The 25726-nt window shown below is 44.0% G+C and overlaps 1 protein-coding gene across 1 annotated transcript in view; it reads right to left on the minus strand.

Moving 5' to 3' along the window:
- Positions 1-25726, minus strand: part of LOC137348057 (unconventional myosin-Id-like) — a 552237-nt gene that overhangs the window by 426177 nt on the left and 100334 nt on the right. The window contains exons 2-3 of the mRNA XM_068013182.1: positions 4502-4710; positions 704-797 (exon numbers count right to left, since the gene is read on the minus strand). Of these exons, the coding sequence (XP_067869283.1) occupies positions 704-797; positions 4502-4710 (303 nt within the window). The remainder of the gene's footprint in view (positions 1-703; positions 798-4501; positions 4711-25726) is intronic.

The following is a 25726-nucleotide window of genomic DNA, read 5'->3' on the forward strand; positions in this document are numbered from 1 at the left end:
TGATGACTGAGTGCTAGAGTCACTATTTGAAGGAAGAAAGTAGTTCTTCTGGTGTTCCAGCCAAAATGCTTCCTTCATCCGTCAAAAAAAAATCAATTGTTGTTCCATCCTCTGCTGTTTGTGCGATATCGCTGTGTATCCCAAAACTTACCTACACATCAACAGTCACTGCATTTCAGAGTAATTTGTTGCAAATGAAGTATCTTCGAATATTTCTGAGACAAGTCAAAGCCCATTATAAATTTATATTGGAGTCCTGAGGTTGGTCAGGATCGGAACTAGAGAAGGTTGTGCAAGCTTCAGAGGAGTATGGAGCCTTTGTTCAGTCTTTTTGGTCAATGGAGAAGGTAGTTTGGTCATTGCAACGCTTTGGATTGTTCTGCATGGTGGTGCTTATAAGAACTGGATTTTGTTCCCGGACCTGGAGTTAGTTATGTTCTATGGCCCTCAATATGTTTTCGTGTTTGGAAGGACAAACCTTGGACATTTTTTCAAAGACCATTGCAAAATGTGCTATGCAACTAGAATAAAATTATTTCAATGCAGTGATTGCGAGAAAGATCAGTCCAACACATCAAGCACTTCAGGCCGTTCAGCAGTCCGTCCGTCCGTTCATACAGGACTGAAAGAAAATATTAGAGTACATGTTATGAAAGAAAACAATTACTCAAATTCTACATGAACGAAGGTCTCCATTTATTACCTTTCCACTTCCTGACGTTGGCTGGGGTTTGTAATAGCTGCAATGAACTGCATGATGTATTTACTAGCCTCTGTTTTACCAGCACCACTCTCTCCTGGAATCCAGAAAAAGGAAAAATTAACTCAACAAAGCTACAGCTGACACTGCTGCAAATATTAATACTTTTACAATATAAAACCCCAACTGGGAGAAGCAATCCAGCCAATAAATCAAAGCTCTCCCAGTTCTAAACACATCTTTTATCACAGCTCAAAATGGTTTTCCCCCTTTAAATACTGGAATGACAGGATGTCAAAAAAAGATGGACAAAGGATGGAACTAAGTAACTTCCATTCTTTTAACACAAGTTTCATTTCCAATTCTGGCCCCGCTGAACTTATTTCTTCCTGTCTTGACTCTATCTTTTCTCCCCAGTCCAGTCTCTTCCCACCTCATCCTTGACTCGTCTGACGCCCTACGTCATATCGATAATTTCCAGTTTCCTGGCCCTAATCGCCTCCTCTTCACTATAGACATTCAATCTCTCTACACTTCCATCCACCACCAGGATGGTCTGAGGGCTCTCCACTTTTTCCTTTAACAGAGGCCCAACCAATCACCATCCACCACCCCCCTCCTTCACCTGGCTGGCCTTGTTCTAACATTGAACAACTTCTTCTTCAACTCCACGCACTTCCTTCAAACAAAAGGTATTGCTATGGGTACCCACATGGGTCTACTCCTGCCTGGGTACCCACATGGGTCTACTCCTGCCTGTCTTTTTGTGGCATGTGTCGAACATCCATCATTCCAGTCCTACTCAGGCCGCCTCCCCCAACTCTTTTTTTGGTACATTGATGACTGTATCGGTGTCGTGTCCTGCTCTCACCCCAAACTGGAAAACTTCATCAACTTTGCTTACAATTTCCACCCTTCTCTCACCTTTACATGGTCCATCTCAGACACTTCCGTTCCCTTGCTCGACTTCTCTGTCTCCATCTCTGAGGATAGACTGTCCACTAATATTCATTATAAGCCCACCGTCTCCCACAGCTACCTCGACTACACTTCCTCACACCGCGCTTCCTGCAAGGACTCCATTCCATTCTCCCAGTTTCTCTGTCTCTGACGCATCTGTTCTGATGATGCAACCTTCCACAACCGCGCTTCTGATAGGTCTTCCTTTTTCCTCAACCGAGGATTCCCCCCCACTGTGGTTGACAGGGCCCTCAATCGTGTCCGACCCATTTCCTGCACTTCTGCCAACCTGTCAGCATTCTGAAGGGATCGTTCCCTCCACGACACCCTTGTCCACTCCTCCATTACCCCCAACACCTCGTCCTCTTCCCACCGCACCATGCAATTGCAGGTGGTGTAATACCTGCCCTGTTACCTCCTCTCTCCTCACCATCCAAGGCCCCAAACACTCCTTCCAGATGAAGCAGTGATTTCATTGTACTTCTTTCAATTTATATAAGGTATTCACTACTCACAATGTGGTTGTCTCTACATTGGGGAGACCAAAAGCAGATTGGGTGACCGCTTTGCGGAACACCTCCACTCAGCCCGCAAGCTTGACCCCAAGCTTCCGGTTGCTTGCCATTTCAATTCACCACCCTACTCCTGTGTCCACATTTTTGTCCTTGGTCTGCTTCAGTGTTCCAGTGAGCATCAACACAAGATCGAGGAACAGCACCTCATTTTCCAATTAGGCACTTAACCGCTTTCTGGACTCAACATTGAGTTCATTAATTTCAGCGCAGGACAGGGCCTTTTTATTAATATTTTGTTTTGTTTTATTATTTTTTAACCATGTGCCTGCCTTAAACTTGGTTTTACATGCTTGTGCTTTTGGACAGAACTGTTCATTATTCTGTCATTAACACTCTCTGGACTAATGCGTTGTCTTTCACCACACCATTAGCACACTCCCTTTGCCTCTGTCCCATGATCTCCGTCTTTTAATCTCTCCTGCCCGCTACTCTATCACACACCTTCCCTTTTGTTCTCTTCAACCCCCAACCACCCCTGCTTCACCTGCCTAAAATCCATTACATTTTGAACTTTTGCCAGTTCTGATGAAAGGTCCCAGGCCTGAAACGTTAACTCTGCTTCAATCACCATAGATGCTGCCAGACCTGAGTATTTCCAGCACTTTGTTTTAATGCCATTTCCAATTCTTGCACTACAGCTTGTCCCCTTCTCTCATCCTTCAGACAACCTCGTGGAGACTGACTTGGTAATTAATAGGATATTCGCTACACTGCTCACCTTTATACAGTACACCACAGCAAAGGTCTAACGCAATACTATTTGGTATCTTAATAAAGTCCAGAATCCAACGGTTGGTATTTTGCCCAAGGACCATCAGGGAAAGCTCCAACAAACTGCACCATGAATTGATGAGATGCTAATCTGTATTTGCAATTCTCCCTGTTTTCAAACATGCTGATCTGAGCAATCATGAAGTGAAATCTAGGAAATTTCCCACATGAAGACAGAAAAAGGTCTCATAATTTAATTTAAACTACAACTCCTTTAGCTTAAACAGTCTTTTAATTTTCTGTATAAATAGCATGATTCCCAATGGGATTTCCGTACTTTCTTACACTGGACAGCAAGAGAAGTGGGACAGACCTGTCCAGCAGTACTGGCAACATTTTATAGTGAAGTGAACACGGACAAGAGGACCAGACATGTACAGCAGCACAACTTTGCTGAGGTCACAACTGAAGAGGAGTCAGGCTATAATCTTATTCAACTTTTCTGTAGCAGTTTGCTCCAACTGAGTGGCTTGCTAGGCCATTTCAGAGGGCAGTTAAAGGTCAGCCTCACTGCTGTGAATCTGGAGTCACAGACCAGGTCAGAACAGCAGATCTCCTTCCCTAAAGGACATTTAGTGCACCATTATTACTGAGACTAGCTTTTTATTCCAGATTTATTAATTAATTGAATTTAAATTCCCCCAGGCTGCTGTGGTAGGATGTGAACTCATGTCTCTGTAGCATTAATCCAGACCTCTGAATTACTAATCCAGTAACATAACCACTGTGCTACCAAACCCCTGTAAGTGACACTGAGCCATATTACCAGTACCAAGTTGAAAGACACAACAAAAATTTAAATACAATGCTCACGCAGAACACACTCACTCCAGAGACTTCAGTACAGAATCTACAGTTCGGCCCAGTACTGAGCGAGTGGCACACTGTTGGAAGTGCCATCCCAAGCAGACATTAAAAAATCCCACAACACTATCAAAAGAAAAGTAGGGGAGTTCTCCCTGGTGGCTTGGTCAATGTTTATGCTCCAACCAACTTTACGAAAGTAAGATTATCTGATCATTATTACATTGCTGTTTGAGAGACCATGCAATTAGCTCCTATGTTTTCTTACATTACAACAGTGAATACACATTAAAAGTGCTTCATTGGCTGCAAATCACTGAGTCATCCTGAGGTTGTGAAAGGCGCTATATAAAGGCAGGTTCCTTTTTCTTTCTTTACATGGAACCTCTCCAGATCAACCCCATGTTATAGATCACAGTTAAATGTAGGTAAACACACAGAATGGCTAACCACAGGAAGAATTTCATAGGCTAAATGTCCTCTCATACTAGGAGAGACCTTTAACACTTATATTTGGAGCTCATGAAGCTTCACACCCAGTTGTAGAGGTGTGCATCTACAAGTGCAACTGTGCCACAGAATGGTGATGCCCAAAATCAGGGTGTTCAATGTAGATGGTAAATTTATTATTTAGATACCAATGAATAAAACATTCTTCCTCCCACTATTCCTCTAATTAATCACGTCCTACCTGATATGACAATGCAGGTGTCCTTTGACCTCCGCTTCATGGCTTTGTATGTTGCATCAGCAATAGCAAATAGGTGAGGTGGTCTCTCGTACAGTTCCCGCCCCTTGTATTGCTCAATGGTGTCCTTTCCATAGATATTCATAGGACGGTAAGGGTTAACAGAAACCACCACTTCACCGATATATGTGTAGATTCTGCCTTTTTCAAACCTGTTGGAAAGAACAAATTAAAAATGGCCTGGCATTTAATCTTTGAGAGGCAATTGCACAAAAATAGTTTTACTGTACAATATAGAATCACAGAATGGTTACAGCACCGCAGGAGGCCATTCAGCCCTTCGTGTCCGTGCCAGCTTTCTCCAAAAGCAACACGGCTAGTTCCACTCACCCACCTTTTCCCTGTAGTCCAACAACTTCATTCTCTTCAGATAATTATCTAATTCCCTTTTGAAAGCCGTGATTCAATCTGCCTCCACCACACACTCAGGCAATGCATTCCAGATGCTAACCATTCACTTTTTAAAAAAAATGTTTTCAAGCCACCTCTGGTTCTTTTGCTAATCACCTGAAATCAGTGTCCTCTGGTTCTTGAGCCTTCTGCCAATATAGACCATATAAAAGGTACCAATCAGCAACGTTTGTGGAAGAGAGATAGGTAATATTTACCATCTATCTGGAATTTTGCATACATTAATACTTTGGTCATACAACTTCATGTTGTCCTGCAATTTACCCAGAGAACAACATGCAAGTATAGGAATTGGCAGAGTCACACTATCCACAAACCCGATAGTACAAGATTGGGTTGAGGTGTCCAGACTGTGACTGACCAACCCACCCCCCACCACCACCCCCCACCCCCGCCAAATCATGGCAATGCAAGCGCAAAGCCCGGACAACTTCTTCCTTAGTGTGTTTTTCTCTTAATTGGTTTGCCCAGTTTGGTCTTTGTGGGCCTGAAGAATTAGAAAGGGCTATAATTAGCACTGTTTCCTTATTGGTGATATTAGAATGTCATCAGCAACATGAGATATTTGCAAATGAATTGGGACCCAGACTTAAACTTTGGAAGAAGCTTCTGAAACTTTATGGTCACCTCTGTGTAATGCACCGAGACAAAGCTTTGACACTCCAATTTAGGTTGGTTTTATTCTCTGTGATAGGTATCTGTATTTTTCTATATATACAGCAGAGGGCACTACAATGTCTTATAACCTTATTGTTTCCAGTCAGCAATATCATTTGTGTCAATACTGGGCATCATTGCATTGCTTAAACAGAATCAGTGCTCATTGTAGACCTTACTAGTGTGAAGATGTGCATCATTGTGCACAGATTAGTTTTCCAAATGATTTTCACAGGACTAAACGTTTAAATAAATGCAGAAATGGACCTAGAATCTTAGAATGGCTACGGCACAGGAGGTGGTCATTTGGCCTTATGAGTCCATGCCAGCTCTCTTTAGATTAGAGATACAGCACTGAAACACGCCCTTCGGCCCACCGAGTCCGCGCCGACCATCAACCACCCATCCATACTAATCCTACACTAATCCCATATTCCTATCACATCCCCACCTGTCCCTATATTCCCCTACCACCTACCTATACTAGTGGCAATTTATAATGGCCAATTTACCTACCAACCTGCAAGTCTTTTGGCTTGTGGGAGGAAACCGGAGCACCCGGAGAAAACCCACGCAGACACAGGCAGTACCCAGAATTGAACCCAGGTCGCTGGAGCTGTGAGGCTGCGGTGCTAACCACTGCGCCACTGTGCCGCCCGTATTGTGGATTCAGCAGCACAGCCCAAGTGCTACATTACATTCAACATGACTAGATATACACACACACACACACACTTACCCCTATTCCTCCCCTCCCCCCTCACCGCCCCCCCCCCCCCTCTCTCTGCCCCCACACCCCTCCCCTCTGCCACTCACCCCGCCTCCCTCTACATGCAGTGGCTCAGAGTTCCTTCAACATTTGCACTTTTGAACATTGAAGCCAAAAAACTTAACCTCTTGATATTTTCTTCCTGAACTTAAAGAGGGTTCAAAATTACAAAGGTAATTGACTCAGCCTACACAGACAATTTAGGAAGTTAGGAAGAAAGATGGGAAATCAGAAGGCTGGTAGATAAGCGCTGATCTGTGAAAAAAGGATGAATGAGTTCATGCAAACAGCCTTTTCCCAAAAAAAAAGTTCACAGTTCATTTCAATTTGAGATGAATTGAGCCAGGTCACTTATTTCTATCTTTTATGCTCAGGGAACTGGGACTGGGGGCAAAGTAATGATGCTAGTCGCATTCTATGCTGCGCTGAAAAGACTGGGTTAGAACAGTCCAGGTAATCATTTGTAACAATGTGCATTTATTGTTGTGCCTTTAATGTAGAACAAACATCCCAAGGTGCTTAACAGAGATGCCAGGAAAAAATGAACAGCAAGCCAAAGGAGGAGATAATCAGCCGGGGTGACCAAAAGCTTGATTGAAGAGGTGAATTTTAAGTAGGCTCTTAATGGGAGGAGGAATGCATAAAAATCCAGAGTCAAATGAAATGAGAATTCAGTGAAACTTTCAAAAGACTATTACCCGTTTCATAGAATGGTTACAACACAGGAGACCATTCAGCCCATTGTTTCCATGCCAGCTACCTGCAAGAGCAATTCAGCTAGTCCCACTCCCCTGCCTTTGCCCCGTAGCCCTGCAAATCTTTTCTCTGCAGACAATTATCCAATTCCCTTTTGAAAGCCATGATTGAATATGCCTCCACCATACACTCAAACAGTGCACTGCAGATCCTAACCACTCGCTGCGTAAAAAAAGTTTTTCCTCGTGTCACATCTGGTTCTTTTGCCAATCACTTTAAATTGATGTCCTCTGATTCTCGACCCTTCCACCAATGGAAACAGTTTCTCCCCATCTACTCTGTCCAGACGCCTCATGATTTTTAACATCTATCAAATCTCTTCTCAACCTTCTCTTCTGATAGGATTTCATGATTCAGAAAATAAAGTAAGGATTTTTTCCAGTCAGCTGGGTATTTGACATGAGCTGACATGAAGCCCATGTTTAAGACCCTCTGAAATAGACATCCTAATGGAACAGTCGCGACAAAAACTCCTGCAATTCTTCAAGAAACAACTAAGATATTTTCATTGGAGGTTTCTGGTGTCTTTGTGGATAGAGGAACAAAGCTAGGCCAGTCTTTTCATCTTTAATTATCTTGTGAATCAAGCAGCTGAGAATCCTGTACTGATTTGTTCACCCAACACACTCCTACACAAGAGTTTAAGTTGGCATAGCCAAGGTTTAACGGCCTGCAACTGTGAACAGAGGCACTGTTGGAACTAAACCAGCTAATATTGCATAGACTACCAGTACAAGGCAATGAACAAAGAACAGTACAGCACAGGAACAGGATATTCGGCCCTCCAAGCCTGCGCCGATCTTGATGCCTGTCTAAACTAAAACCTTCTGCACTTCTGGGGACCATATCCCTCTATTCCCATCCTATTCATGTATTTGTCAAGATGCCTCTTAAACGTCGCTATAATACCTGCTTCCACCACCTCCCCCAGCAGCAAGTTCCAGGCACTCACCACCCTCTGTGTAAAGAACTTGCCTCGCACATCCCCTCTAAACTTTGCCCCTCTCACCTTAAACCTATTAACCCCTAGTAACTGACTCTTCCACCCTGGGAAAAAGCTTCTGACTATCCACTCTGTCCATGCCGCTCATAACTTTGTAAACCTCTATCATGTCACCCCTCCACCTCCGTCGTTCCAGTGAAAACAATCCGAGTTTATCCAACCTCTCCTCATAGCTAATGCCCTCCAGACCAGGCAACATCCTGGTAAACCTCTTCTGTACCCTCTCCAAAGCCTCCACGTCCTTCTGGTAGTGTGGCGACCAGAATTGCACGCAATATTCCAAGTGTGGCCTAACTAAGGTTCTGTACAGCTGCAGCATGACTTGCAAATTTTTATACTCTATGCCCCGACCGATGAAGGCAAGCATGCCGTATGCCTTCTTGACTACCTTATCCACCTGCATTGCCACTTTCAGTGACCTGTAGAGCTGTACGCCCAGATCTCTCTGCCTGTCAATACTCCTGAGGGTTCTGCCATTTACTGTATACTTCCCACCTGTATTAGATCTTCCACAACGCATTACCTCACATTTGTCCGGATTAAACTCCATCTTCCATTTCTCCGCCCAAGTCTCCAACCGATCTATATCCTGCTGCATCCTCTGACAATCCTCATCACTATCCGCAATTCCACCAACCTTTGTGTCGTCCGCAAACTTACGAATGAGACCAGCGACATTTTCCTCCAAATCATTTATATATACTGCAAAGAGCAAAGGTCCCAGCAGAACACCACTAGTCACATCCCTCCAGTCAGAAAAGCATCATTCCACTGCTAACCTCTGTCTTCTATGACAGAGCCAGTTCTGTATCCATCTTGCCAGCTCACCTCCGATCCCGTGTGACTTCACCTTTTGTACCAGTCTGCCATGAGACCTTGTCAAAGGCTTTACTGAAGTCCATATAGATAACATCCACTGCCCTTCCTTCATCAATCATCTTTGTCACTTCCTCAAAAAACTCAAATCAAATTAGTGAGACAAGACCTCCCCTTCACAAAACCATGCTGCCTCTCGCTAATAAATTTGTTTGTTTCCAAATGGGAGTAAATCCTGTCCCGAAGGTTCCTCTCTAATAATTTCCCTACCACTGATGTAAGGCTCACCAGCCTGTAATTTCCTGGATTATCCTTGCTACCCTTCTTAAACAAAGGAACAACATTGGATATTCTCCAGTCCTCTGGGACCTCACCTGTAGCCAATGAGGATGCAAAGATTTCTGTCAAGGCCCCAGCAATTTCTTCCCTTGCCTCCCTTAGTATTTTGGGGTAGATCCCATCAGGCCCTGGGGATTTATCCACCTTAATGCTTTGCAAGACACCCAACACCTCCTCCTTTTTGATAATGAGATGACTGAGACTATCTACATTCCCTTCGCTCGGCTCATCATCCACCAAGTCCTTCTCTTTGGTGAATACTGATGCAAAGTACTCATTTAGTACTTCGCCCATTTCCTCTGGCTCCACACATAGATTCCCTCCTCTGTCCTTGAGCGGGCCAACCCTTTCCCTGGTTACCCTCTTGCTCTTTATATATGTATCAAAAGCCTTGGGATTATCCTTAATCCTGTTTGCCAATGACTTTTCATGACCCCTTTTAGCCCTCCTGACTCCTTGCTTAAGTTCCTTTCTACTGTCTTTATATTCCTCAAGGGATTCGTCTGTTCCTAGCCTTCTAGCCCTTACGAATGCTTCCTTTTTCTTTTTGACTAGGCTCACAATATCCCGCGTTATCCAAGGTTCCCGAAACTTGCCAAACTTATCCTTCTTCCTCACAGGAACATGCTGGTCCTGGATTCTAATCAACTGACATTTGAAAGACTCCCACATGTTAGATGTTGATTTACCCTCAAACAGCCACCCCCAATCTAAATTCTTCAGTTCCTGCCTAATATTGTTATAATCAGCCTTCCCCCAATTTAGCACCTTCCCGAGGACTACTCTTATCCTTATCCACAAGTACCTTAAAACTTATGGAATTATGGTCACTGTTCCCAAAATGCTCCCCTACTGAAACTTCGACCATCTGGCCAGGCTCATTCCCCAATACCAGGTCCAGTACGGCCCCATCCCTAGTTGGACTATCTACATATTGTTTCAAGAAGCCCTCCTGGATGCTCCTTACAAATTCTGCCCCATCTCAGCCCCTAGCACTAAGTGAGTCCCCAGTCAATATTGGGGAAGTTAAAATCACCCACCACTACAACCCTGTTACCTTTACATCTTTCCAAAATCTGTCTACATATCTGTTTCTCTACCTCCCGCTGGCTGTTGGGAGGCCTGTAGTAAACCCCCAACATCGTGACTGCACCCTTCCTATTCCTGAGCTCCACCTATATTGCCTCGCTGCATGATCCCTCCGAGGTGTCCTCCTGCAGTACAGCTGTGATATTCTCCTTAACCAGTAATGCAACTCCCCCACCCCTTTTACATCCCCCTCTATCCTGCCTGAAGCTTCTAAATCCTGGAACATTTAGTTGCCAATCCTGTCCTTCCCTTAACAAGTCTCTGTAATAGCAACAACATCATAGTTCCAAGTACTAATCCAAGCTCTAAGTTCATCTGCCTTACCTGTTATACTTCTCACATTGAAACAAATGCACTTCAGACCACCAGTCCTGCTGTGCTCCGCAACACCTCCCTGCCTGCTCTTAGTCTTACTGGCCTTATTTACTAGTTCCCCCTCATTTATTTCACTTGCTGTCCTATTGCTCTGGTTCCCACCCCCCGCCACACTAGTTTAAACCCTCCCAAGTGATGCTAGCAAACCTCGCAGCCAGGATATTTGTGCCCCTCCAGTTTAGATGCAACCCGTCCTTCTTGTACAGGTCCCATCTGTCCCTGAAGAGATCCCAATGGTCCAGATATCTGAAACCCTCCCTTCTACACCAGCTGTTCAGCCACGTGTTTAGCTGCACTATCTTCCTGTTTCTAGCCTCACTGGCACGTGGCACAGGGAGTAATCCCGAGATTACAACCCTAGAGGTCCTGTCTAAGCTTCCTGCTGCTTGTTCAGCTAGGTTCATTACAGCTTAGCTATTACAGTTCTCTGGTGCCATGGGGCAAGAGTACCAGGCCTCAGTGACATTCAGTGAACCTTTTCAGGTTCTATTAGTAAGCCAAGTTGGCCTCCAACCATCAAATTTCCTGGTATGCTGAAGACCTGCCAGTTCAGGGTGGTCACAAGGCTACCTTGACTCCAAGGAGACTGGTTCTCCATTGCTCCCCAGGAAGAGAATCATTAACTGGTTATTGAACAATGGAGAAGCATGAGGCTAAGCTCTTGCTAGGTGTACAGCAAGTGCAGGGAGCTCCTTGCCTTAGCATGGTGATCACCACACCTCAATAGAAAATGTGAGTGCATTGGCACCAGCTGCCTGCCCAGAGCACAGACACATGTGCAATAGTTGGAGATCTGGAGTTTAAGCCGCTTGCCTTGCAACCCAATCATCACAGGTACAAGGCATATATTCTCATATTTGGGCTCCAACAGTAGTCAGCCAGGTCTCAATTTTGCTCATCAACTACACACTGGAAGGACACTCAAAGGGCAGCTTGCTTCATTCCAGCCACTTTTCATGTCCAGTGCTGTGAGCCAATCTTATTCAGCACCAACTCCTTACTTTGCGCCTACTGAAGGACCTTTGGCAGCAACATGTCTGTCACACATCACTCAATGTACACTCCAAAGGCTTCATTAACTGGTCCTTTCCAGCCAGCGCCCTCTCTCCCTGCAGCCACTTGCCCTTTATGCCACAGATCTAGCTTGGGGATGGTGCTGCATGTTGCACATGAGTGGAAGGAACCTAGGAAGAATTCTGAACTATCAAAGAGAGGAGTGTTTTGACAAGTCTTACGTGTCACAAGATTGATCTTCATTAAGACTAGGCTGCCATTGAATACAAAAAAGACTAAATGCCTTTCACCTCTTCTCAACGAACGACTATAGCATTATATAACAGGTTGAAAGATTACTGTTGCTTAGCAGGCAAATAGACTGCGTGAGGTGGCACTAAGAGTTCGAGATTTGAGTCCTGCTCTATGCCAGATTAGTTATAATTGCCACTGGCATCTCCAATCCAGCGTATGGCGAAAGCAAGAGAAGTACAATTGGTACTCCCAGTCCTCACGCTGACCAGTAATGCCAGCTAGAAGTGCATTTGCGGATGCAGCATGGCCAGGACTGTGTGAGACATTTCATGGTTGAATACTCTACAAAAAGTCATTCTCAGGCTTACGAATGAAAAATGGTCAACGCCAACAAGCAATAGATCTAAACAGCTTTATCCCAGCATAAACCATCTTCTTTGTGAGAGGAGGAGTTACAGACAAAGGGCAAAACTAACAAAGTCTAGGAAAAATCAGCTTTAATTGTTCTTGTGCATTTCACAGCATCCGGTTAGAACATCTTGGAATCAGCAGAGTGGCACAGATTATTGTGGGGTGGGTGTGGTGGGGGGGGGGGGGGGGGAAAGAGAGTAACTAAGAAAAGTAAAATTTAAAAAACTAAAGACATTCCTCTGCTACTGAACATTGCTTGTTTTAAAGTAGCCCACATAAGAAATTAAACTGGAAAAATAAGTACTTGTCTCGTCATTGTCCAGTGACGTGACTGACAGAGGGGCACTTAGTAGCTCGCTGAGTTAATCTCCCAAAATCCACTGCCTAAAGCAGACCTCAGGGTGGTTCCTGTCTGCTTGTGATAGCCAGAGTTAGAATTCAGCCCAACATTCTTAGCCGTTTCCTTCCTTCACAGGAGACACTGGCTTCACCAGCTGCACTGTGATTAAAACACCTCCCACCTCCAGATAAAGCTTCCTTTCAGCTCTCTTGACTCACACCAGATGACACACACTGAGCTGTGCCAACAGCACCAGTGAAATGTTTTCTTTATTTAAAAAGGTAATTTTTCGGTAAGACAGAAAGTACGACACACTATGCAGAGATCCATGCTTCCATGATTTACCTTTCATATTAGTAACTACAGCTTATTTACAGAGACAAGGGACATCATTGTAAACTTCCACGCACATAGCTTCATGACTGACTGGAATGAACCAGTGCTACCTTATTATGATAGTATACCAAAAGGTGCAAGAAAGCCACACTATGACTTATGGCTAAGGCAAGATTTCTGAATGAGGCCACAAACTGGCGATTCTAATGCAGTTAAATTACCAAAGAATTAGGAAATTATATGGCGCTGAAGACTCTGCTCTTCCCTGACCTCCTTAAACATTTATTTGTGGAGCCTTAGAATTATTGGTAAAAATTGCTGATCAACCAGCTAACGTCTGCACACCACAAGAGTAGTCAAAACACAGCTGTCTAATTATTATTTCTCCACAGGATGTCAGCCAGACTAGCTTTTACTAGGTGCTTAAAACTTTTCTTTTACTCCTATTTGTATCAGGCTAGAAGCATGAACATAAGGCCTTTCAGCCCATTATAGTTGCACCCGACCTATTCATGACTCATGCAATTAAGTTTGTCCAATTTACTTAGGACAATTTACTGTTTGGAACAGGCAAGCACATAAAATTGAGTTCCTCCAAAACTCTCGCTACCCATACTGCAACTTGCACCAAGTTCTGTTCAGCCATCACCCCTGTGCTTGCTGACCTTCATTGGCTCCCGATGCAGCAACACCTTAACATTAAAATTATCATCCCTGTTTATAAATCCCTCCATGGACTCGCCCTTTCCTATCTTGGTAACCTCCTCCAGCTCTACACCCTTCCAAGATCTCAGCTTTCCTCAATTTCTGGCCTACCGGGCATCCCTACTTTCATCACCCCATTGTGCCTTCAGCTGCTTTGGAATGTCAAGCTAAACCTCTCCGCCTTTTTCTTCTCTCCCAAGGTGCTCCTTTTGACATACATCTTTGACCAAGCTTTTGGTCACCTCTATTATCTCCCTAAGTTGCTCAGTGAAACATAATCTAGACTTCAGGGCTCCATCATTATCGGAGGTATTCTTCAATTAATATTAAACCATGGCCCCCATCTGCCTCTCAGTTTCAATGTAAAGGATTCAATGACATTCTGCTTCAAAAGATAGATCTTCCCATGATTTAGCACCCTCAGTACTGCACTGCAGTGTCAACCTAAATTATGTGCTCGACTCCTGGAGTGGAGCTTGGACCCATACTTAAGACTCAATGAGTATGTTACTAACTGCGCCAAGATGACACATAGTAATGCACATATCAGATCTGTGCAGTTTGGTCACTGGGGATACGTCAATGGCTTACTACATCATGTATAAAAGACAGACTTTTTAGAAACAACAACATATGGTCAAGATGATCAATAAAGTAATGGGCTTCTAGTGCATGCATCATGGTTACAAGCAGTAGTGAGCTGCTGAGGTAGAGTCCTGCTTCAGGCTGAGTTTCTTGATGCAAAGAGATGCACATTTTTATGTCCAAGCAACTATTCAAACTAACGTGGTGACAATGGTGGTGGCAGCTGTGTTCGCAAAAAACAATTATTACACTTCAAAGTGATTCATGTGAAACACCCTAGGCCTCCAGCCCGACAACCCTCTGAGATTTCTGTGCTCCTCCAGGTCTGGCCTCTTGTGCATCCCCAATTTTAAAATCGCTCCACCATTAACAGCCTATCTAGGCCCTAAGCTGTGGAATTCCCTTCTAAACCTCCCTCCTTCTTTAACATACTCCTTAAAATCTACGTAATTGACCAAACTTCTGGTTACTCGCCCTAATATCATCTGATGTGGCTGTAAAATTTTGTTTGATAACACTCCTGTGAAGCACCTTGGGACGTTGTACTACTTTAAAGGGGCTATATAAATTGAAGAAGTTGTTGTTGTTTGAAAGACATGGTCAGCCACTATTGAAATGTAACTCTATCAACTTTTTTACAAGCAAAAAATAGTCATGTGTCAGCAAAACCTCCAGACTCCAAAATAAATAGTATTATTTCCTAACAGGATGTTCAAGCATGCCCACTGGCTCAGTATACAATACATAGTGAGTTACTATTGAAATCACCAATGAAAATGGGCAAGTTCCTTGAAAATATGTATTTTAAATATGCATTATTTAGGCAATTGCTTTCAATAAAATGTAATAACTTTTTCATGTCTTTATTTATGGGCCTTCTATTTGGCTGTCCCAGCTAGTATGAGTTTTTATGTTGATTTCAGAGCTCAGCAATCAGCATGCAGACCCAAGAAAGTCACTGACTGATGATCTCACTATTTCGTACAACTTGCATTTATGCAACAAAGTGATTCCTGACAACGCAGCCAGCCGCTAACGTCATCGGGCTACGCCAAGGTGCGCACATGCGCAGACAGGCTCTTGCTCTCTGCGTGTGCGCTGCGTGTCTGACTTGCCAGGACTAGTTAGCGCATGTGCCGATGACATCATCACATGATGTGTGCATCTTTGGGCATCACACCTGGTCGGCCTCTGTGCACGCGCTTTACGCGTACAGCAACGCAACGCCAACAGGTATTCACCCATGCATCAAGCTCCGCTCCCCCCACACCTCCCTCGCTGTTCTCTCCGGCCACTCTGCTCTCCCTCCACCCCCCCCACTGTTCTCTCCGGCCACTCCGCTCCCCCACCCTCGCTGTTCTCTCCACCCACTGCGCTCCCCCCCCCCCCCACCCCGTCACTGCTCTGTCCGGCCACTCCGCGCGCCCGCCCCCCCCACCCCCCCACCCTCGCTGCTCTCTCCAGCCGCTCCACTCCCCCCCGCGCTGCTCTCTCCAGCCGCTCTGTTTCCCCCCCCCTCTCACTGTTCTCTCCGGCTGCTCCGCTCTTTCCGGCCACTCCGCTCCCCACCCCCACGTCCCCTGCCCTCTCCGCTCCCCCCCACCCCACTTCTCCCCGGCCAGCTCGCTCTCTCCGTCGCGCCATTGTGTGCTGCCATGTGTTTAGGTTGCCTTCGTGTGATTATTTGAGCAGCGCCATCTTTAGTCCTGGCAGCTGCCTGAAGTCGTAGACTGTGACGTTTTAGTGGCACATGCTGCATTTGTGCATGTGCCACTGCAGCACCACCTAGTGGTAGCGTTGTCAGCAAATGCAGCCTTTATGTAATGCCTTTAACATAAAAGCATCCCAACGCTCTTCACAGGGGTGTTATCAAATAAAATGTGACACCGAGCCACTTCAGGAGATATTAGGATAGGCAAGCAAAATTTGGTCAAAGAAGTGGGTTTTAAGGAAGGTCTTAAAACACAGAGAGGCAAAAGGTTTCGGGATGGAATTCCAGAGCTTAAGCCCTCGGGCAACCTAGAAGACGAGCTAATAGCTAACAAAACAGCTTCCAGAAAATATAAAAGTTGGATTGTAAATGCAATTTTGAATGGAAGTCAGACAATGAAGACACAGTGGAACAATGGATTTCAAGAGGACAAGGTCTAAACCTAGGAACTGGCTGGAGGTGAACAATTTATTGAGTACAGTTCAGTGAAATTTAACAGCATTGATAATTGAATTGATACTTTACACTCATGTTTGGTGTCCCAAGATGTGATGCACCATGACCTGTGTAATATTCTCTATTAAGCAACAAAGAATAAAGGAAACCTGAGAGAAGACTTGTCAGCCTCGTTATTGTTCAATTCAATTGTAACCTGGCACTCAGAGAATTCTTTCAAGTGTGAAAATTCATGAATTTTTCACTTTGGCAGAATGAGGTGGAGACTGAAGTAGCATCTGGTAAATCCAATAAAATTACAGCATTTCCCTTTTAATTACTTGCTTCAACAGGATAAACTGAGAGATTGAAATGAGTGTCTTGAAAACGCTTCTGGGTTACTTCTTTAACCCATCATGAGTGAGGCAGCAATATAAAACAATACAAGGAGATGGTTTATATCTCTGCAAACAGCTAGTCTAATTATAGAATGTTTTCACACTTGCTGCATATTACCAACAATTTCCATTTAGTCAAAGCCTTTAATGTTCAAAAGCATCCCAAGGTGCTTCACAGGGGCATAATCAGACAAAAATTCACACTGAGCTAAAGGAGATATCAGAGCAGTGACAAAGAGGCAGGTTTTAATAAGTATCTTAAAGGAGATGTAGCGAGGCGGACAGGTGTAGGAAGGGAATTCCAGAGCTTAGGGCCGAGGTGGTTGAAGGCACAGCTGCCAAAGGTGGGGACAAAGAGAGTAGGGGATGCAACAGAGCCTAGAGTTGGAGGAACGTAGAGTTCTCAGAAGGTTGTAGGGCTGAAGGAGGTTAAAGAGATAGGGAGGGGAGAGACCATAAAGGCACTTGAACACAAGGATGAGAATTCTAAAAAGGAGACAATGTATTGAGCACAGGTGTGATGGGTGAATGGTACTTGGTGCAAGTTGGATATAAATTTATTCTCTCACATACAATATAACAGTGAAGATAGCATGAGTACAGAGACTTGGAAGCAAGTGATGCATTAAACCTCAGTCTGATTGGTAGCAAAGAAATAGTGTCAGTGAAGGTACACACTGATGAATAGAGTGTGAGAAAATCAGGTTTAATGGGTTTCTGTAGTGCAGTTGTCATCATATTCATCTCTCATACTAAAACAAATTGCAGGAGAAAGGCCCAAGATGGACAGAAGCAAAGCAATTCTTGTTAAAAAGCTTTTTCAGTGACATGTGACGTAATGAGTTGCCCCTTTCCGACATGTGAAGAGACCACTTGCTGCTACTCTGACATCACTGAGGATCTCATGCCAAAACAATAACACTAGCTCCAATAGGTAGGGTCACTTGCAGGTCTACATGTGTATGACAGCAGAACTTGTGCTACCGATAAGAGCATGTGCTCATCATGTGCTTTGTATACTACACCTTAAACCCTGCAGGCTTACTCCAGTCTGCTCCATTTTCCACTCCGGGAGTAGCTAGGACAGCAGAACAAAGGTCAGCATGAAATGTAAATATTTGCTACAAATGTTCCCCAATACTCCCTTCCCCCTACAAAGACAGATTTATTGAGCCAGGTTATAAAGTATAACTCTGAAGCCCCTTAGCCATAATGGTCTGTCCACTTGCTTGCTTAAGAGATAAATTGCCAAAGCAAAGGCATTAAAGGCAGCCCTACTCAGAGATGTTTGCAACATGCTCTGTGCTGTAAAAATGTAGTTTTGTCAAGGAGTCTGATATAGGTATGGAACAGGGCACCGAGTACTACAAAAAGAGCTCAACGAGGCACCAATCAATGCACTGTATTTCACAAACTTATTACGCCAATGAATCACAAAATTGTGACAATGCAGAAGGTGGCCATCATGTCCGCACCGGCTCTCCGAAAGAGCTATTTACTCAGTTCCGTTCCCCTCCTTCTCCTCGTAAGCCTGCACATTCTTCCTTTTCATATAACAGTTTAATTCCCTTTTGAATGCTTCAATTGAATCTGCCAGCACAACACTCTCAGGCAGTGTATTCTAGATCTTGTGTTTTGTTGAATGATAATTTTCTTTGGTCCACTGATTACAGATCTGAATTTATATTTTTTGAAGAACATTTAAAACAGGATGGCTCTAAAAGGAAGAGGCACCCCATGGAAACAAGATGCGTTCTCACAAGGGGAGAGAAAAATCAGTTTGGAACATTTTCACATTATTCCCGACAGCCAGTTACATAGCAGTATTGTTACGGACTAGCAGCGAGGCTCAAAACTGCTACTGGATGTGAAATGTTAGAAATAAGGGGCTGGATTTTCAATCAGGGGTCGGGAACCAGAAATGGAGGCTGGTTCTGGGTCCCAACCCCACATGGCATGCTTTAAGCATTCTCAACCAATTAAAGGCCAGGGAACAGGCTTGCCGTCCACTTAGGGACAGCGGGTAGGCTCTTGACACTGGAGGGCCAACGGGAGGCTCTCCAGCACTCAGTGATTGGCATTCCCACCAGCCGAGGTGGGAGCTGCTAACCTGAAGGTGTGACTGTGTGGGAGAGGTCAGGTAAGCTATTTTGATTTTTAAAACTGCCACAGCTGCCTGGCCACAATCCTGAAGGAGCAACCCTCCAGGGGACGGCCAGCAGCTGCAGCCCGATGTCTGTTTTGGGTTGGGGGTGGGTGTGGGGGTGGGTGGGGGGGGAGGCGGTCCCTTCCGTGAAATGGTGGTTAGCTGATCCGACCCCAAGTGCCTTAATTCAAAATGGCTTGGGATCAGGATCATGGTGGCGAACCAGCACAGAGGCCAGTGGCACCAATTTGCACGTCTGCCCACCTCTAATCTAGACCCTGACCGCATTTAAAACTCCAGCCCAAGATCATAAAAGTAAATATGAGTGAAATAGATATGCATCAACTTAACCCAGTGGTAGCATTCTCACTTCTGAATCAGCTGGTTATGGAATCAAGCCCCATTTCAAGGATTTGAACACATAATCTAGGCTGGCTCAGTGTGGCACCATGGGATGAGATGTTGTATGGAGGTCCTGTTTGCCCCCTTAGGTGGATGTAAAACATTCCATGTCACTATTGGAAGGGCAGGGGAATTCTCTCATGTCCCAGCCAACATTGATCCCTCAATCAACACCTCGAAAAAAACAACCACCTGCATTTATATAGCGCCTTTAACATAGTAAAACTTCCCAAGAAGCTTCACTGAAGCAATTATCAGACAAAAATTTTACAATGCGCTATATAAAAAGAAACTAGGACAGACAACCAAAAGCTGAAACAACGAGGTAGCTTTTAAGGAGTGTCTTAAAAGAAGAGAGAGAGGGAGAGGTTTATGGCGGGAATTCCAGAACTTAGGGCCAAAGCAGCTGAAGGCATGCCTGTCACTGGTGCAGCGATTAAAATCAGGGATACGCATGAAGTCAGAATTGGAGGAATGCAGAGATCGCCAAGGCTTGTCGGGCTGGAGGAGGTTGCAGAGACAGGCAGGGACAAGGCCACAGAAGGATTTAAAAACAATGACGAGAATTTTAAAATTGAAATGTTGCCAGACCGGGAGCAAATGTCGGTCAGCGAGCAAAGTGGTGATGGGTGAACGGGACTTGCTGAGAAATAGGATACTGGCAGCACAGTTTTGGATGAGCTCAAATTTATGTTGGGTGGAAAATGAGTTGCCAGCCAGGAGAACATTGGAATATTCGAGTCTAGAGGTAACAAAGGCATGCATCAGGGTTTTAGCAGAAGATAAGATGAGACAGGGGCAGAGACAGGTTTATTAGGGAGATGGAAATAGGCAGTCTTTGGTAATGGCATAGATGTGTGCTTGGAAGATCATCTCGGTGTCAGATACGACACCAAGGTTACAAACGGCCTGGTTCAACTTCAGGTGGTTGCCAGGGAAAAGGACGGAGTTGGTGTTGTGCTATACCTTTAAGGAATGTATCTAAAACTGCTGTCCATCACCAAGCAGGATGTGATGTATACACTCATGTAAGCATCAGGCAGAAGATAGGAGCAGTCCTAGAAGCCAGACGTGTTCACTAACCTCCAGTTATTGTTGTATATAGTTTCATCTCTTCAAATAAAAGAATCCATTTAATTGAGATTGGTGTGTTTATGTAAAAAGGAAAACACAACAGTCGGTGTCTAGGGAATGGAGCCCGTGGCAGAGACTGAAGACAAAGGCTTTGGCCTTCCCAATATTTATCTAGAGGAAATTTCTGCTCATCCAGCACTGTATGTTGGACAAGCAGTCTGACAATTCAGACGGTGGAGGGGTCGTGAGAGTTGGTGTTGAGGTAAAACAAGGTGTCGTCAGTGTACATGTGGAATCTGATGTGTTTTCAGATGACATCGTCGAGAGGCAGCATGTAGATAGGACGGGGCCACGGACAGATCCCAGGAGGACAGCAGAGGCAACAGTGCGAGAGCAGGAAGAGAAGCCATTCCAAGTGATTCTCTGGATACAATTAGGTAGCTACAAATGGACCCAGTTGAGTGCAGTGACAATCAGCTAGATGAAGGAGGAGAGGCATTGGAGGAGGATGGCTTGTTCAACACAGTGTCAAAGGTTGCACACAGGACACGAAGGAAGAGGAGGGATAGTTTACCACATTTACAGTCATATAGGATATCCTTCATGACTTTGACAAGAGCTATTTCAGTACTGTAGCAGGGGCAGAAACTTAAACATGGGAGTTGCAGGAAAAATTGGCATGGATTTGGGAGCCAACATTATGTTCAAGGGCTTGAGAAGGGAAGCAGCAGAGACTGTTGAATAGATAGTCTTAATTTTTTGACAAGAGGTCGTCCATGAGCTCCTCATACTAACTGTTGAAGGTGAGGGTATAAGACGCAGGGGAGAGGTTTTTATGGAGAACGTTTATAAAAAGCCGGGGGTTATCTTTGCACTCCAGGATGATCCTGAAATAGTAAAACAGAGAAGAGTAGGACCCGATAGTGCTGTAAGAGGTCCAGCCAGATCTGGCAATGAATGGCTAAATGAATTGTCCACCATATCCGTTCAAGTCTGCATCCCCAGACTTAAGGAAGCAGAGATGAGGGCCCGACCAGGGGCAATGACCAGAGTGAGAGAGAGTAATGGTTTCAATGGAGACAACGACATCAAAGGTGGAGGTGAGCATGTGATTGAGCAAATGGATAGTTGCAGAAATGTTGTGGTGAATGGAAAGCCAAAGGCTAGGCAGTTGAGAATTTAAAAATGTAGTCGTAGGTGAATTGGTGGAGTGCTCTTTCCTAGGGACAGACACAAAAGGAAATGGGACGGAGGTGGTGACGGATACAAGAAAGTGATCAGAGATGGCCTTATCTGTGATTGACACATTGGGAGTAGCAAGGCCACTTGATATGGCGAGGTCAAGGGAGTGGCCATGAATATGGGCAGGCAAGTTTATATAGTTAACTGGTTATTTATTTCACTGTTCATTGCTTGCTGTGTGAAAATTGGTTGCTGCAACAAACAAGTGACCATACTTAAGAGCAATTCCATTAGCTGTGAAGTGTTTTTAAACATCTTGAAGACATGTAAAGCACCGCACACAAGGGTGGTGGAAGCTGAGACCATCAATGACTTCAAGTGGAAGTTGGATGGCCACCTGAGAGAAACAGACTGGCAGAGCTGGGGAGTGGGGCTGACTGCATAATTCCGTGGAGAGCCGGCATAGACTCAATGGGCTGAATGGACTCCTTCTCTGTCGTAAATGACTATATAAGATCATCTTTTTCACTGGTGTCTACATATTATTGATATAAATGGACAATGCAAATTGGAAGTTGAAGGATTAGTGAAACCTACACTTACATAATCAGTTAATTCATGTTTCTATACCTAAAGAACGCAATTAGTACCCAAACTTTAACTGCCATTTTTTTTAGACACGGTATAACGACAAAGGAGAGAGGGCAAAAATTTCAAGACTGCTCATTTTCAGTCAAAACTACATAGTTTTCCTATTCTTTTAATACTGAGGTACAGGGTAATTTGGAAGTCTGTTAGCTACCGAGGGAAGAAGGTGGAGAAAATAAAGGAACAGGGAAATACTGTCAGCAAGTACCAGAGAGCTGACATTTTCCCCACATACAACAGCAATGAGTGTCTAATATAGGGTTGCCAGCAGTCCAGTTTTGAAATAGTCTCACTTCAGCAGTGGCTACCTTATAATGTTCAATTTTTTTCAATGTCCCTATAACTTTTCTCCACGGTTGTTCGCAGCAGTACTTTGGAGATTAATCCTCAATTCCTGGAGATTCCAGACCAACCTTACCAACAAATATGGCCAGGGGTGGTGGTGGGGGCAGGGGAGTGGGTGGTCTTTGATGCCTGGGCTCACTTATTTTGGCTGTTGGTGGAACATAGGAATAGGAGTAGTCCATTCAACCCATCGAGCCTGCTCCACCATTCAATTAGATCATGGCTGATCATTTATCTCAACGCCACTTTTCCATGCTATCTCCATATCCCTTAATGTCATAAGTCTCCAGAAATCTGTCAGTTGCTGTCTTGAATGATTGAGCTTCCACAGCCCTTTGGGGTAGAGAATTCCAAAGATTCACCACCCTCTGAGTGAAGAAATTCCTCCTCATCTCAGTCTTAAATGGCCTACCCCTTATTCTGAGATTATGCACCCTGGCTCTGGACTCACCAGCCTTAATGTAGGCACTAATATTGACTATCAAAGCAGGGTCACATATTTAAGCATATCAAAAGGTACATTTCATTCTGCTATTTTTTTTGTTCAATATCAAGTTATGGAAGGTTGTCACTGCACCTTGCTCAGGCCTCATCTATGCAATGGTCAAATTGAAAATCAGGTCCTGTCCGCTTAAACTTTTCAGCATTGAATCACCATATATGGAAATAAACTTACCACTTCCTCAATTTATGTTGCATATTCTGAGCATTATACTAATAGCGACTGGACCTGTTCCAATACACACAGATCTGGAACGATTAGAAACAAAAAGCCTAGTCTGGAATAGTAAATCTGGTTTAACTCAGCATTTTGAAATTAAAACTAATTTCAGCAGTTTATATGATAAACATAGTGCATTAACTTCTTACCAAAAGAGTGGAAGTCACTACCAGTGACCAGAATGGTGAATAGCATAAAGCATTTAAGGGGAAGCTAGAGAAGTACACGAGGGAGAAACAAATAGAAGAATATGATTTCTGATTAAAGGTCACAGATCTGAAACATTAACTCTGTCTCTCTCAAAAAATGCTGAGTATTTCCAGCATTTGCTGTTTTTATTTCAGATTTCCAGTATCTGCAATATTTTGCTTTTGTTAAAGAATATGTAGATAGGGTTAGATAAAGTAGGGAGAAGGCTCATGTGGAGAATTAGCGCTAGCACAGACCAGCTGGGTTAAATGAACTGTTTCTGTGCTGTAAATTCTATGTAATTCTATGTAAAGACAATTGGCAGGACCCAGTTGTGAGTATGAATCTTTGCCAAGTTAGCTGATCTCAGCTGGCACGGCAGCAGAAACCCTACAATTGGCCTAAGCAACATTGTATATAAATGGAAATAACTGGGAGGTAACAAATGGGTGAATTCAATTAATGCCTCTTCACATGGTATCACGGTCAAGCTCCTCAATGAACAGATGAAAAACGTTCAGGAACAAAGCCTGAAATGAGTCATTTGCTACAATAGCACACCCTTTTCCTGTGTAATGGCAAATCCTGGCAGATTCTATATATAGTTTATGAATAAACAGTTTACAATACTAAAAAAGGCAAAACATAAAACCACATACTAATCTTCAGCTTTGTTCCCCCAACATAAAGCAATGTGAACGAAAAATGGACAATAATTACACCAATTGCAAAGTGGATTCACTACATTCCACTCTGAGTAACCATTCATCTCCTGCCAAATAATGGAGAACAAATGAGTTACAAATTTTTGGAACAGCATCATCCCTTCTCCTTCATGAGGACACAAAGAAAAGTCAAAATGAGTCAAAGTCTATTAGGTGCTACTATTTCAACTCTCCCAGCCCAGCATCCAGCTGCATTTTGAATTTCCCGAATATCTCTGCTCACCACCTTACCTGCAAGGTTATTCCAACAGTTTATCACCCTTTGAGTAAAGACATTTTCCTAAGATATGTTTTATTGCTTTTATTTGTTATTTTATGGTTTTAATTTGATTTATTTTTTGCTAATTTAAATTTATGCCCTACTGACCTTATTTATCACCATATAATAGTCTGGGTTCATCTTGTTCAAAAGAACAAACTTTTATTTATAAAGCGTGTTTCATGACCCAAGGACATCCCAAAGTATGATAGAGACAATGAAGCATTTTTGACGTGTAGTCATGATTGTGATGTGGGAGGGTTCTCAACCGGGGGTCCACAGCCCACTAGGGGTCCCTGAGAAGATGGCTGGTTTGCCCGAAAAACATCAGTAGTCTCCCCTGCATATTGAGACAAGTAGAATGGTTTCAGTGAATCAAGGACAGAGGCAATTCTTCCTGTTGGACACCATTTGTACCTTAGACATGTCCCTTTGCATGTCACTGACTTTTACAGCAGTATATATCTTGGCAAGCGTTTTTTGATCCAGCCTTACTTGGTTCTATATTCATAAACCACTCACCACTTTAAACTATTAAACAAAACAGTGGAGTTATAATTCTCTTCTGGGGGATTAAAATCTGAATTGGGGCCAGGGAAATGCACAACTTAGTTCAGCGCTGTATGGGCCAAGGTAGCACAAGCCTTCATTTCAACCCTTTTCTTTCCCCTCATGCGGAGCTGCTCTCAGTTGGCTGGAAGTCACTTGCACATTTGAAAAGAGATTTTTCCCCCCCTGATTAAACTGTGTTTGAGATGCTGAGGGGGCACCACGTGGCCTTGGATATGGGAAAATGGGGGGTGGGGGAGGGTAAAAAAGTAAACTTTCCAGTATCTGGGCCTGCAGCTTGTCCTTAATAATCAGGATCCGGTATGATTCGCTCCTTCCAATGTCTTCCGCTGAGTTAATAAAATAGCTGACGGTGTTATTATTTTCCTTGTACCTCAGACTGGAGCTTTATATTCATTGCTATGTGCTTCATTGTCGGACAGATAGGCTTGGTCTGGGTGCTCGAGTCCTTTGAGTCGATACTGCTGGCTAATTGAGAAGGGGTGGGGAGAAGGAAAGACAGGGGCTGTCTTTGTCACTAAAG

Source organism: Heterodontus francisci, chromosome 33 (genome assembly GCF_036365525.1).
Source record: "Heterodontus francisci isolate sHetFra1 chromosome 33, sHetFra1.hap1, whole genome shotgun sequence".
Lineage (NCBI taxonomy): Eukaryota > Metazoa > Chordata > Chondrichthyes > Heterodontiformes > Heterodontidae > Heterodontus > Heterodontus francisci.